The sequence below is a fragment of the Chamaea fasciata genome, unplaced genomic scaffold (genome assembly GCF_029207755.1).
Source record: "Chamaea fasciata isolate MVZ Bird 193981 ecotype frontalis unplaced genomic scaffold, bChaFas1.0.hap1 SCAF_11, whole genome shotgun sequence".
In the NCBI taxonomy this organism is placed as follows: domain Eukaryota; kingdom Metazoa; phylum Chordata; class Aves; order Passeriformes; family Sylviidae; genus Chamaea; species Chamaea fasciata.
Genome location: NW_027094096.1, coordinates 17679168 through 17694209, shown reverse-complemented (window position 1 = coordinate 17694209; position 15042 = coordinate 17679168). Strand labels below are relative to the sequence as shown.

The window sequence follows — 15042 nt, the reverse complement described above, 5'->3', positions numbered from 1 at the left end:
GGGGCGGGGCTTATCAGAGGGGCGCGATCAGGAGGCGTGGCCTGAGCGGAGGGGCGTGGGCGGGGCCATGTGTGGGCGGGGCCATGTGTGGGGCGGCGCCCGGGGGGTCGGGACCGGGTCGGCGGGCGGGGCCGCCGGGGCCGGGGCCGGGGCCGGGACCGGGACCGGGCGGTTTTCGGGGTCGGCGGGGCCCGATCCGGGCCGGGCCTGGCTATGGCGAGCACGGAGCGGAGCGCGCTGCTCACGTACCGCCTGTGCGGCGGCTCGGCCGAGGAGGAGCGGGGCCGGGAGCGCGGCCGGGCCGCCGCCGCCGCCTCCCGCAAGCTCCCCACATTCCTGGGCGTTGTGGTACCCACGCTGCTCTCCATGTTCAGCGTCGTCCTCTTCCTGCGCCTCGGTGAGTGCTCCCCCCTCCCGGCCGTGGCCCGGGGCCCCCCGAGAGTCACCAGCTCTGCCTGGTACCCCCAGCTCGGCCCCCGTCTAATCCCGGGGCGCTCGTGTAATCCCGGGGCCCCCGCCTCTGGAGCCCCGAGCCACCCAGTCTGGGTCTCCAGTGCCCTCTCCTGAGCCCCCATCTCCGCTGCAGTCCCAGTGCTCCCCTCCAGTGAGTACCCCAGTGCCTACAGTCTGGGGCCCCCGTGCCCTTCCCCTACCTGCTCAGTTCCGCCTCGGGCTGGGGTCTCAGTGCTGTGTGTCCCCACCTGACCCCACTAGGCTGGGGGCTCGGACCTCAGGACACAGGGACAGGAACCTAGTTAGGACCTTAGGGACCCTCGTAAGGGACACTAGTTCAAAACCCTGGTGTTCCTGGAGTAGGACTCCTGAGTCTTCCCAGTGCCTTCCCTCAATGGGATTCCAGTGCCCTCGTGTCCACTTGTCCCCTAGTGCTGGGACCCCACTGCTTCCCAGGCATCCTCCAGTTCTAGGCTCCAGCATCCCAGTTGTCTCCCACATCCCACCCAGCATCCCAAGGGCAGAACCCCGGTGTCCCGCAGAAGATACTCAGCTGCCCCTCTGTTTGTGTGCAGAGGGCACACATTGTTTCCCAGTCTGCCCCCACCCAAGTTTGGGTTATGAGTGTGTTACTGTGACCCCTGGGAGACGTAGGGGGCAGGATGGGCATGGACTGGGGCAGCTGGCAGCCTTTTGGGGGGCCCTGAACGGGATAGGTGCCCCAGTATGGCCCGGGGCAGGCGGGGGCGGGTAATGTTTGCCCTGCGCCAGAAACGGGAAAAGCTTTTCCTCTTTTGCTTTCCGCCCACGAAAAGCCCAGGGCGGGAGTTGGCTGCGTGCCCGGGGGGCCCTGCTGGGCCTTGAGACCATTCCCCTGTCTGGGAGACCCCCCAAGCTGGGAGCACGGCACTCCCCTGTCATCATTCACCCCTTTCCCACTCCTCTGGTTGGGGTCTTCATACCGGCTCTGACCTCCCCAACCCCATAGCGGGCACCGGCGGCTCCGTGCCTGACCCGTCCGGGGCTGTGTTACTCCAGAGACCGCGGGGCTGTAGGGGAGGTGTCGGGTGGAGGGGAAGGAAAGCTGCCAGGAAGAGGAACTTTCCCACTCTGGGGGGGGCAAGGCTCTCTCTGTCAGCTCCCCGCTTCCCCCACACCTCACAACACTCCCCAGATCTCCTGGGTTAGCAGCCCCTCCTACTTAATGCCCACAGTGCTCTTGGGGCTTCCCTTTATTTCCATCAACACCCCCACCCCCGTTTACATTTGGCACTCGGATGCCCTCCGGGTCTCTGGGGACCACAGCGGGTGGCCCAAAAACCCAGCCTGTCGCCCCAAGGGCTCCTTGTGGTGCCGGTGCCCCGGTCACCCCGCCTTGCCTCTCCCGCGGGCACATCCGCGGCTTGGCTTGTGGCTGAGATAGGGCATCACCCACAGCCGCGGCCATCCCCTTCCTGCCCGCAGTGTCGCCGGGCGGGATCACTCCTGTCAGTCCAGGCAGGGCCAGGGGGGGCTCCGGGCCCTCTTCGGGAACACCCACCCACAACCCCTGGGAGCGGTGCCGCCGTGGCTGGCAGGGACACCCCCACTGCTTCTACTTCCTGCTGTGTTGTAGACAAGCGGGGCAGCTACGGGATCCCTGTGAGGAGCTCCTGACTCCCCACTCTGGGGAACAAGGGTGGCAGCAGGGCACGGGGATCCCAGAGCAGAGCCCCTTCCCCATTTGTTTGGTTTCTGGGCACACCTGGGCCAGACAGGGGTGATGGAGATATCCTGAGGGAGGGGGACACTGGTGGGTGCTGCTGTGGGTGGGAGGTGGGAGCATCCTCATCCTGGAATGGATGGGGCTGGCAGGTCCTGGGGGAAGCTGTGGGCATAGGGATGGGAATGGCCCCATGCTTCAGTGGAGTGACATCTGTGTGGTGGCAGTGCTCAGGGACTCTGTCCTGCAGGTTGTCCATGCTCAGCTAATGGGCATACTGGCCTCTCCCATCCTCGGCAGGGTTCGTGGTGGGTCATGCTGGGTTGTACCAGGCCCTGGCCATGTTCGCAGTGGCTTATTTCATCATTGGCATGACGGTGCTGTCTGTGTGTGCCATTGCCACCAACGGGGCACTGGATGCTGGAGGAGCCTACTGTATCCTTTGCTGTGGGTGCTGCTGGGACAAGGCATGTGGGGCAAAGCTGAGTGACTACCCCGTGGCCTTGGGGTGCCACGCTGAGGCTGGGACCCTGTTGGCCTGGGAGAGAGGGGTGGGAACATCTGATGGTGGTTTGTGCCGCTGACATCTTCCCTTGACTCGAGCAAGATATGATCAGCCGTGCCTTGGGCCCGGAGTTTGGGGGCAGCATCGGGATCATGTTTTTCCTGGCCAATGTGTGTGGCAGTGCCCTCTATGTGCTGGGGCTGGTGGAGGCAGTGGTGGACAGCTTTGGGATCCCGCCTGGTGAGTACTGCCCTGCGTGGTGGCAGGGGACTGCAGGTGTCCCTTACCTGAGCAGCCCTAGTGCTGTGCCAAGCACCATGCCCAGCGTAGCCAGCCATGGCTCACCCAGCCCTCTGGCCAGTGCATTGGTGCCCGTCATGCCTGACACAACATTGGTAGCTCTCAGCTCCCAGTGAAGCCCCCTCTGAGCCTTGCTGATCCTGATTTGTCTCTGCCCAGGGCAAGAAGCAGGCACAGGCATCCACGTCCTGCCCCAGAGCTACTGGTATGAGCTGCTCTATGGCACCGTGCTGCTGGCACTCTGCCTCCTCGTGTGCCTTGTGGGTGCCTCCATCTACGCCAAGGCCACCTTCCTCATCTTCCTCATCGTCGCAGTTGTCCTGGGCACCATCCTCGTCAGCTTCTTCGCCACACGGCCCCTGAGGGTGCCCATCCACCTCAATGGCACTGAGACTGATAACGGCTCCTTCAGCGGCTTCTCCCTCAAAACCCTGCGAGACAACCTGGGCGGTGAGGAGAGGCCTCCCCCACCCTGCCTGCCGTGCCCACTGGCACTGCCATGTCACATGGGGCTTGCTGGAGGGTGGGGGCAGCTTGTGGGCACGAAGCAGGTGCAGTGGGGTGGTTTCTGCTGTAGTTTTTACGTGGGGCATTGAGGAGAGGGCATGTGGTGGGGCTGTGCCACCCTGGACAGCCTGTCACAGCCCCTGTCCGTGTGTCCTGCAGGTAACTATGGGGTGGACTACACCACCGGGCAGATGATGAGCTTCAGCTCCGTGTTCGCAGTGATGTTCAACGGCTGCACTGGCATCATGGCAGGCTCCAATATGTCAGGTATGGACAGGAGGTGCCTGGCAGGGTGGCACTGGGAGCAGGAGCTGAGGCTGGGAGAGTCAGGGGTGAGCTGTTGCTGTGGGCACTAATGCTGCCTGCTCCTGCTCACAGGGGACCTGAAGCGCCCGAGCTACTCCATCCCACGGGGCACCATCTCTGCTGTGCTCTTCACCTACCTCGTCTACAACCTGCTGGCTTTCCTCATGTGTGCCACCTGCAACAGGTACAGCCACCTGTCTGCATGCCAGGCTGTGCCTGGTTGCCAGAGCACGCTGGCCTGGGCCAGGACAGATGCCAGTGTGTCTGTGTCCCTCTCCAGGATCCTCCTGCAGAAAGACTATGGCTTCTTGCGTGACATCAGTATCTTCCCACCGCTGGTCACTGTGGGCATCTATGCTGCCACTCTCTCTGCAGCCATGAGCAACCTCATTGGGGCATCCCGCATCCTGTACGCTCTGGCCCGGGATGATCTCTTTGGTGAGTTTCCCAGACTGCACTGGCACTCGCTGAAGCCCACTCAGCAAGTTGTCCCTGCTGGGAACCAACCCTGACACCAGGGAATTCCCTTCTTGGTGTGGAGGTGATGGTTTGTGGGTTGGTGTGTGCCCATTTGTGTCACCTGCATGCCCTGGAATTTGCCCCCGCCCCAGCACTCGGGGTGGGGATGGGACTCCTGGTTGGTGGTTGAACCTGTGGCTGCCTACTGGGTTGTCCCAGCCCAACCTCCCCGCTCTGCCTTGCAGGCCGGGCACTGGCCCTGGCCAAGAAGACATCTGCCAGTGGGAACCCAGTGATGGCAGTGATCCTCTCCTGGCTGGTGGTCCAGGTGAGTTTGTCAGTGATGCTTCTTTCCTGGCCTTGCTGGGTGAAGGTTGGCTGTCACCTGGGCTGGGTGCTGTGGAGCCTGGCACATCCCCCTGCCCCTTGAGATTCCTCCCTCAGCCCCCCTGCCCTGGATGTCCTGCTGCAGTTGTACCATTCCCTCCCTGAGGTGGGAGGTATCCCGTAAATTAAGGATAAACCACAAGAAGGGAAAGGGATTCCTGTCTATACCCTTACCCATTATACCCCTGGAACACACCCCAAGTGGACAGGGATGGCTGGGGGACATGCATTTGGTGTGCATTCACCTTGTGCTCTCTGCAGGTTGTGCTCTTTTCTGGGAAGCTCAACACCATTGCAAGTGTTGTGACAACCTTCTTCCTCCTGGTTTATGCCACTGTCAACCTGGCCTGCCTGGCACTGGAATGGGCCTCAGCCCCCAACTTCAGGTACCCACTGGCACAGCGGAGAGAGGCTGTGCTGAGATGCTTGGCAGGCACCCATCCCTCCATTCTTCTATCTGTGATTCCCCTGCCATCCCTGTGCCTGAGATTTATGATGAGATGGTGGGCAGAGATGCTGAACACCCCTCTCCTGGGCATTAGAGTGGCAGGCACACCCCTGTCCCTGAAGAGGGAGAAGGGTACAGGTCCTGGAGTGGCACTGGCTTGGCACGGTTCTCGTGCACTGGCACTGCTTTGCTGACTGGGTACAGATAAATCCAGCACTGCTGGGGACCGCCCGCCCCCTCTCCTTAGGCTTTCCAGAGGTAATTTATAGCCTGTGCCCGGCCGGCATCCCCCAGGCAGTTTGCCAAGCAGTGATGGAGACCACTTTCCATTAGTGCTAATTAAACTAACAGAGAAGGGGAGGGAGGAAAGGGAATTCTGGGTGGGAGGAGGAGAAAATATCTTCCAGGAAGAAGGAGTATGTGTGGCAGGCAGCCCCTGCCTGGGGTGCAGGGTGTGGCGTACTCTGGTGTGAGGCTGGGCTCGTAGGTCTGCCCAAAACTGGAGTGCAGGGGATGGCTGGGGGGAGCCTGTTCTCCCTCCTGGGTGATGCCCACTGCCCTCAGTGCAGGATGCTGACTCTACCGCAGGGAGAGTCTCCCAAGTGGGCAGAGGTGTTGCACAAGTAAGGTTGGGTGGCACTGCCTGGGAGTCCCCCAGAGGCTCCATTTCCAAGGGAGAGCTGATGCCTGTGCCAGGCTGTAGCTTGGCCCCCATCCGCTCTGCCCAGCTGCTTCCTTAGCTTGTCATGGAATGGGGCAGGATCAGTGCCTGGGGGGAGCCTGCTGGGATGGGTAGCAACAGGCCCCTTGCTCACCCCACATCTGGTGCCTCCCCCCTCCCCTCACTGAGGTCTCCATCAAGCACAGCGGAAAAGGATTTTAATTACCTTTCAGGAAAAACAGCAATTAGAGAAAATGACAGCTTCTCGCCTCCCTGCTTCTGCCTCCCTGCAACAGAATGAGTAGGCACCATGGTTGCCGGCACTGCCATGTGCTCCTCAGTACTACCTGGGTGTGCCAGGACAGCGCCAGCCCCATGGCCATCACTGCCCAGTTCGCCCAGGGCTGGCAGCACAGGCTGCCCAGTGCCCTGGGAGATACCATCTCCTCTCCATAACTTCTCCTCCAGGTGCATGGCGTGCCTGACATGCCCTGGGCTGGCACAGTGGAATCACTGGGGGTGGCTGGTGTGGCCCTTTGGCACAGCTCCCCTTGCTGTGCCCTCCCTGCAGGCAGCATGGGCACCACATGATAGCAGGTGTCCCCTCCTCCCTGCTGCAGGCCCACTTTCCGGTACTTCACCTGGCACACGTGCCTGCTGGGCATTGCAGGCTGCTGCGTCATGATGTTCCTCATCAGCCCCGTGTCAGCCTCGGCCAGCCTGGGCTTCCTCCTCCTCCTCCTCCTTGCCCTTCACTACCTCTCACCCAGCAGCACCTGGGGCTACATCAGCCAGGCCCTCATCTTTCATCAGGTAAGCCCTGTCCTCATGTTGACTCCTCATGGGATGGAAAGCTGGTGTCCCTATGGCAGCTCAGTTGTGTCCTGGGCAGCATGTTCTCAGGACAGGCATCCCGAGGGGCTGGTTTGGTGAAACAGAAAGGGTTCCTCACCTGTTCCCCTCCCTCCATCCTCTAGGTGAGGAAATACCTGCTGATGCTGGATGTGCGGAAGGACCATGTCAAGTTCTGGCGCCCACAGATGCTGCTGATGGTACAGAACCCCCGAGGCAGCGCCCGCCTCATCGACTTTGTCAATGATCTCAAGAAGAGTGGCCTCTATGTCCTGGGCCATGTGGAACTGCAGGACTTGGGTGAGGATCTGCACTGTCTCCTATGCTAATGGTCTCTGCACTTTACTTTGGTGCCAGGGGATTGCTGGGCTTCTAGGGTTGACACTGCTGCCCGGTTGGTGGCTGGGGAATGTCAGCATTTTGGGCACATGTGTGGCACATTGGGCTTGGCTGGTATGGGGGACATCAATGAGTTGTGTCTGTCCCATGCCTCCTGTGCACGCACGCGTATATACATGCGTGGGCACAAGTGTCCATGCCTGCACGTGGGGCTCCTGCGTGTGTCGGTGTTTGTGTGCACATGGGGCATATGCCAGCCAGGTTAGCACCTGCACGCACCCAGCACACACGTGGGCACACACTCAGCACAGCCATGCACACGTGTGTGCCTGTGTCCGTCCTCACCTCATGCCTGCTGGAGGTGTCCAGGTGCCTTGGGAGTGTTTGCACCCTCGTGTGTGTTGGTTGGCACACGTCATGGCTGATGCACAGGCTCTGTTCCCCCTTCCCTGCTGTTGCTGTGGTGACTAATGGCCTGAAATTGGGGAGTGGGAATGGGGCTGCCTGGGGATTTTTTATACATTTATGTATAATTTTATATCTCTGTAAGCACCTGCATCCCCCTCTCCATCTCATGGGTGCTGGGGTGGGCACGGGATTTTGCAGCAGGGATGGACACCACTGCTCCAGTATGGCATATCTATCCCACTGATGCTGGTTTTGCCCCACACCCAGACACGCTCCCCTCGGACCCACTGCAGCCCCAGCAGGAGTCGTGGCTGAGCTTGGTGGACAAACTGAATGTCAAGGCCTTTGTCAGCCTCACCCTTGCACCTTCAGTGCGGCACGGCGTCCGGCAGCTCCTCTTCACCTCTGGCCTTGGTAAGTGGTGCCTGAGGGTCCATCCTGCTGTCGCTGTGGGCTGACAAGTGCCAAGGGGTTTGTAGGCACCTGCGTGGTTGATGCCAGAGCCAAGCTGGTTCTTGGGGACATCGGAGGTGAGCGGCGCTGTAGGCAGGTTGGGGTTTGGAAGTGTCACTGTTGGCAGTGTTGAGGGGCTTGAAGACACCTGGATGAGATATGCCAAGGGGTTTGGAAGCAGCCAGTGTGGGCAGTCCCAAAGCTGAGCGGGGCAGTGCGAAAGTCAAGTCAGGTCTTGGAGGCCTCTAGACGTGATCCTGAGGGGTCTGAAATTGGCAGGGTGAGCAATGCGAAATTCAGGCTGTGGCTTGTTGACACCTGCAGTGCCAGGAGGGCTGGTGGAGCCCTCTGCCTCTGCTCAGCTGGGCTGGCGTGGTCTCTCTGGCAGGCGGGATGCGCCCCAACACCCTGGTGCTGGGTTTCTACGATGACGAGGCACCGCAGGATGGTCTAGCCCGGCACCCCGCCTTCACCAGCGCCCGTGAGGAGGTGCCCCTGGGCTTCCCCCCACTGCGGGCGCCCACTGCTCCCAAACTGCTGTCAGCCCGGGAGTACGTGGGCATTGTGGCTGACGCCCTGAAGATGCTTCGCAATGTCCTGCTGGCCCGGCAGATGGAGAGCCTGGACAAGGCCTGGGAGCTGCGGCGGGCCGCCAGCCCCACCCCCACCATCCACGTCTGGCCCGTCAACCTGCTGCGGCCCGACAGCGCCCGCTACGCCGACACCTGCAGCCTGTTCCTGCTGCAGATGGCCTGTGTCCTCAACATGGCGCGGGCCTGGCGCCGGGCCCACCTGCGCCTCTTCCTGTGTGTGGAGGCAGGCACCATGCCCCATGCCCAGGAGGAGAAGCTCCGCCAGCTCCTCAAGGACCTGCGCATCCAGGCCCAGATCCAGCTGGTGCCCTGGGATGCCATCACCCGCCTGCACTGGCAAACCTGCCGGGGATCCCCAGGAGGGCCAGCGGAGGAGGAGGAAGAGGAGGAAGGGGTTGTGAACTTCCCGACCAACACCGCCCAAGTGTCAGATGAGTACGTGTGTGCCGCCAACAAACTGGTCCTGGAGCAGAGCCCCGCGCCAACCGTACGCTTCCTGTATTTGCCGCGGCCGCCGGCTGACACCAGCCTGTACCCGCTCTACCTGCACCAGCTGGAGCTGCTCACCCGTGGGCTGGGCCCCACCGTGCTGGTGCACGGGGTGAGTGCTGTCACCAGCACCCAGCTCTAGGTGACCCCCAGCTCCCCCTCGGCTCCCTGCACACTCCTTTGCCCAGTGCCTTCAGCAGACTGAGCCTGAGGATGGCCCCAGTATCTCCATCCTGGTGGGCAAAGAGGGTCCCCCACAGTGAGAGGTGGGTGCAGGGAGGGGGTTTGATTTTTGGGGATGTCTCCTGCAGAGGGTAAAAGCTGCCCTGGCAGGATCCCAGCACAGCTCTGGGGCCAGACAGGCAGCATGGTGCATTCACGGTGCCTTTTCTTTGGGGTAGGGCACAGCAGGGTCCTGGGGGGGGGGCAAGCATTGGGTGCCCCAGTTGTCTCCTGGGAGCCCCTCAGTTGCACCCTACAACCCCCTCTGTACTTCCTCCCCTGCCGCAGCCCCCATCCTCTCCTCCTCCAGCTCCTCCGGGCACCCAGCCAGCAGCGGGGATTGATTAAAGGCAGCCTCGACCTTGGTGCCCCAGCTCCCCGCCATCCTCCTGCCTTTCATTAGGAAAAATTAAATGGGAAAGGGTGGGGGAGGGGAGCCCGGAGGCCTGGGCTCCCTGTGTGAGGCTGGGTGGGTGGGGGAAGCAGCCGGGTGCTGGCCCTAATGGCTGCAGTGTATGGCATCCTGGATCTTGCTCAGTACTCCCAGTGCTGTTGGATGGGGGCCATCCAGATGCTTTAACCTGTAGTCCCCCCACCCCTATGGGTGCTGATGCCCTGGTCCTGGCAGGAAACGGGGAAATGATTTGTGGTGGGGTCCTTACACACACACACACACCTGGGTCTCCTGACCTGTTTCTTGGGGCATTGTTATTTCCCCACACACATCATGACCTGCAGGGGGAAGCTGGCCTTGCCCCCCGCCCTCCCTTATTGATTGGAGGAGGGCAGGAAATTGCCTGGGTGCTGGATGATAAATCCATCGGGTGCCTGGCAGGTGGGCAGTGTGCCCAGTGCTGCCTGATGGATTGCTTCCTATTAGCCCCCGCACGAGGGGCTGCTCCCGGCCAGACTGGGCTCCAGCAGGGGCGACAAGTGTGGCACTGCTGCCTGTGCCTGCTCTCACCAAACTTGGCACTGCTGGCTGGCAGCTCTGGTCAGGCAGAGGGCTGGAAAAACCCAGGTTGTTGGGTGCAGCTGGAGGGGAAAATGGTGGGGACCCACATTTTGCAGTGGATTGTGCCCCGGCTGAGGAGGAGAGGGCTGGGGCTGGCTTTGCTCTCTGCTGCAGGAGCTGGGTGCCCTGGGGTGGGCACCACACATCCAGCGGGATTTATTTACAAACAGTTGGAAGCTGGCACAGGGCAGCCTGGCACCAGCGGGACCCGGAGGCCTATAATGTTAATTATCACCACGTAATTAAAAGCCCATAAAAAGCCTCACACTTCATTAAATTAAAGCTTCCCCTCACTGTGCCCATGGGCACCAGCAGAGTTAACCTTGGCCATGCCAGGCACCAGCACCTCTGCAGCTAGTGACCCAGGGCTGGGGGTGCATGGGACCCCAAGCTCAGGACTGTGCAGCCCCCCACAGCTTTGTAGGGGGATGCAGCATTGCACATGCATGGGCACCCTGCAACACCATTTGTGCCACACCTGGGCCACGTGCCTGGGCACAGCCAGGACTGCTGTCCCAGTCAGAGATGCCCACGCACGGACATGCACACGTGTGCCCATGGCAGCACTGCACACACACAGCCACACACACTGTGGCATGGGCAGGGGGCTGTCACAGGCACGCACATGCACAGCCAGGTGTGCACATGCAGCATCACGGCCGCTGCAAAGGCAGCACCGCGGCTCCGGCAAACCAGCTCTGGCACGCAACGCCCACGCGGCACACACCTACACAAACAGCATTCTTCCTCTTTCTCAACATCCAGAGGTGCAGACAAACAGCCACACTCAGACCCCTGCATCTCCTCCAGACTCCCACCCATTGCTGTCGGTGCCCGGAGGGAATGGGCTGGGAGGAGAGCACCCATCTGTGCCTGCCCCCTCTGTGCCTTGATTTCCCCAAGTGCTGGGCTTTGCTGGGGTGGAGCAGGGTGAATGAAGGACCCCCAAACCTTCCTGCTGGCTGAGTGCTCTGGATCAGGAGTGCTGTGCCAAGATCTGAGGGGGATACAAAGTGGGGAGGGGGCCCACCAGCACACAAGGAGGGACGTGTGTGTGTGTGTGTGTGTGTACATGTTCAGGCAGGGATATACATAAACTAGGAGAGAGTGTGCCTGCATGTGCACATGGGAGGGGGTGCTGTGCTGGGGGCTGTGCAGGTGCACAAGGGGTGTCTGTGTGCACACACGTTGGTGTGGCTGTATGTCCCCACCCCTAGGTGTGACACACTGATGTGCACATAGGGCTCCAGAAAGGGGGAGCTGGGGGAGCGAGCACACACCCTTGTGACCTCGGGGTGTGCAAACTGGCACATGCATCTGCCCAGAACCCCAGGACTCCACTTGCAAGTGGGGCCGTGGGCAGGGGCCTGTGGGGGTGGGTGCCCATGCCCTGGCCCTGTGGGGGTGGGCAGCCAACAGGGCCTCGGCTATTTCTTGGAAATTTTGCAGCATTCATTTCAGTGCAAATAAAAGCTGTCATTGCCGGAGAAATGATACTGATCGGGGTCTGAAAAGACAGCAAATTACCCGCCTGAAAATGCACCGCTGGAAAAAAATGCATATTAAACACACAAAAAGGCACTTTGCCATCAGCCGCACTTCCCCCGCCGCTCCAGAATAACCACACTTTACATAATTCTCCCTCTCCACCTCCGAATTAATTTCGCAGACAGAGGCAGAGGCAACCCTCTGACAATAGCGGAGGGGAGACGTGCCGGCAGCGGGGGGTAGTGGGGCTGGGGGAGTGCCTTGCTCTGGTCTGGGGGCACAGCAGTAATGGGATGCCAGGTTTGGAGCTAGGGAAAACTGAGGGGTTTTGGGGTGGGTTGAGGGGGGACTGAGGAGTTTGGGAAAGGTGAGTCCACAGGTGAGAGTTGTGGGTAATGGGTGGATGTACCCAGCTGTGGGGTGGAGTACTCTCCTACTCCCACCTTGGGTGCTGGGGATGGGGCTCCTTGGGATGGGACTTGTGGGGTGATGCCCACCCTAAACAGGCAAGTCTTGGGCCAAGTGTTTCCTATAAGGGACAACGCATCACTGGTGCCAACCTCCACCAGGCATGTGGATGCACCCAAAGGACACCATGAGGTCGTGTTGCCCACCCAGGCAGACACTCCCAAACTAGCACCCCTCTAAGACCCCTCCCTGGAAATCTGCCCTATTTTATTGGGTGTGAAGGCACCATGCCCTGCACCCCAGCACTGCCGAGGGAGCACAGCGGGTGGACCGGGGGTCTAGTGGTGATGGTGGGGGGGGTTCATCTGGCTGGGTGCTCAGCACGGAGGGGCTGACAGAGGTGAGGGCGGGTGGCGGAGGTTGGCACGGCGCTGCTTTGCATTTTCAATGACAGACCCATGCCGAGTGCTCGGGAGAGTGGAAAAATCTTATTTGTCACCTGCTGGCGATGCGCGGAGGCTCCCGCGCCGCGGCTAATCTTGGGGAAAATGAGGATGCCGGCGGGGTGGCCCGCGGGATGGGCAGGGTGGAGTGGGGCTCGCGAGCCGAGTGCTGCCCGGGGCCTGCTCGGGATCAGAGCGCTGGGCCATGGGATAGTCACACCCACCTGGTAATCTCTGGGTGTGTTGGCCCCATGGCACGGATCCTGCTGTTGGGTGTGCGTGGGCTGGGCAGCGCTTGGGCATCCGGAAGCAGGTGCCCTGTCCCCCAGCCCAGTCTGCAAAGTGGTAAACTCTTCTATCCCAGCTCAGCAGCACTGCTTGCCTAGGAGTACCAGTTCCACAGGTTGCCAGTGCCTGCACATCCTCTCAAGGCACTCAGCAGATTTTTTGGGGAAAGTCAGCATTTGGAAGTGGGTGCAGGCACTGCCTGGTGCCCCATATTTACACACGGGTGCCCACCCCACACCTGCTGTACCCTGGCTTTTTGAGATGCCAACACCTGTGGGACACTGCAGTGCTCTGCGGCCAGCTCAGATTTATCCATTATTTTATATCCACACGCCTTTAATTTTTACAGCCCTGTTGGAGCAATACCCAGGGCTGTTAATAACACCAGGCCCTCCCCCGCCCCCCATGTGCATCCATCATGCTCCAACCAAGGTACCAAGTGTGTCTCGGGGCTGAGTAAGTGCAGGCATGGGGAAGCTGGTGTGTGGCACACAGTCCCATCCCCTGTCTTCCAGCCAGCACCCTCATGAGCAGCAGGGTTGGATTCCCTGTGCCCACCCATGAATCAGCATGACTGGGTGCCCTTGCATCCCACTGGCTTTGGTGATACCTGGCTGGTTGGACATCTCTCTCAAGCCTGGGGTGTCTCTCTCGTGGGATTCATGATTCTCTCTGCCTTGGCATGTGCCCCATGAAAGCTGAGCTGCAACACCTGAGCTTGTGTTTAGTGTGCCAGGGTACATGTGGATGGCAGTGAATGCTTGAATGTGGAATGTGTGTGGAGGCACAGAGTGTGTGTCTGTGCTGGTGCATGTCAGTGTGTGTGGGTGTACATGTGATGTCTATGTGTGCCACTGCCTGTGCTGGTGATGCTATGTCTCTGCTGCAGAAGGACCCGTGCTCAGGCCATGCCCAGCACCCCAGCACAGGAAAGCACAGCCTCAGCAGCCCCAGGCACTGAGAGCTGTGCCTGGGGCCAGCCCACCGTGCCCACAGGACAAGACAGTAGGTCCCACATCACTGAGCCACCTGTGCCATGACAAGCAGGGCCCCATGCCACAGCACAGTGCCCAGTATGGGCTGTCCCTCCCCAGCACCCAGGAGACCCAGAGCCCCCTCTGAGCACCCAGGGATGTGCTGGCACAAGAGGGTGAGGGTAGCAGAGCACCCCTGAGCTCGACAGGCAGGACGGCCGTGGGGGGCCAGAGTACCCAAGCACTGCAGGGGGCCACCGTGGGAATTGCTGGGCTATAAATCTCCTTGCTGGGCCCCCCCGTGGCAGAGCAGCTCACGATATTTATGTTGGGGATTTATCTGCAATGCAGTTTAATATTCCCGGACCTTCGCATGTGTGTTTGAATGCACGGCTTCCTCCTTGTGCCACCCCGTGCCACCCCCGTGCCCACTCTCTCACCCGAAGCCTTTCAGACTCTGACTCCGGCCCACCCACAGCCCTGGCCCCTTACACCCACCCTGGCAGAACGGGACCGGGACAGGATGGGCCCCCCAGGATGCCCGGGCAGGGAGGGGGGTGCTGCGCCGCCGGGGATGCTCCTGGCACAGGCCGTCGGCCGTGCCCACCCGTGCCCCTCCTGGGTGGCCGGCTGCCGGGGGGTGGCGGCAGTGTCTCCGGATGGGGAATGCCAGGCGGACTGGCACTGCCAGCCCTGTGCCAGCCCCGCGGGGTACAGGGACCCAGGGACCTCCCTGCCCTACCTCCCCGCCGGCGGGGATGAGGTAAGGCTGGCGGGTGGCACAGGGCTGCTTCATTTGCATAATAATCTCGTTAATGGAGCCTGGCCTGCGGGAGAGCCGGGCTGGAGACACCACCCCCTCCCCGCCCCGCCGCCTCCCTCCGGCCCCGCCGCTCCGCCAGCCGCGGCGCGGGGCGCGGAGCGGAGCGCGGGGCGCGCAGCCGGACGGGTGGCGCGGGGCCGGCCAGCCCCCGGCAGCCTCCTGACACCTCCCGAGAGAGCCGGTGAGCACCCCCAGGGCCCCCCGAGCATCCCGGACAGCGTGCCCGAGCATCCCGGCAGCGTCGCCCCAGCATCCCGGGAGCATCCTCCAAGTATCTCGGTGAGCAAACGACGAGCAACCCCCGTGCACCCGCGTACTTCCCGGGCAGCAGAACGAAGATCATGCCCCCAGCATCCCTCGAGTACCTCGGTGAGCACCCCGCGAGCAGCCCGGGGAGCAGTCCCCATGCCTGCCGGCGAGCACTCCGCGAGCATCCCCCGAATATCCCGGGCATCATCCCGAGGATCACTTCCCGAGCATCCCTCGAGCAACCCTTGAGCATGCCCCCGAGCACCAAAG

General features: G+C 61.6%; 1 protein-coding gene across 1 annotated transcript; it reads left to right on the top strand.

The window, feature by feature from the left end:
- The first annotated feature begins 176 nt into the window (after positions 1-176).
- SLC12A9 (solute carrier family 12 member 9) lies at positions 177-11590 on the top strand. The gene is made up of 13 exons (XM_066193446.1): positions 177-397; positions 2456-2590; positions 2763-2900; positions 3120-3410; positions 3627-3734; positions 3846-3957; positions 4054-4211; positions 4478-4560; positions 4881-5005; positions 6349-6541; positions 6706-6880; positions 7595-7741; positions 8169-11590. The coding sequence occupies exons 1-13, from the start codon at positions 214-216 to the stop codon at positions 9002-9004; spliced, it is 2685 nt and encodes an 894-aa protein (XP_066049543.1). The 5' UTR covers positions 177-213; the 3' UTR covers positions 9005-11590.
- Positions 11591-15042: the final 3452 nt, after the last annotated feature.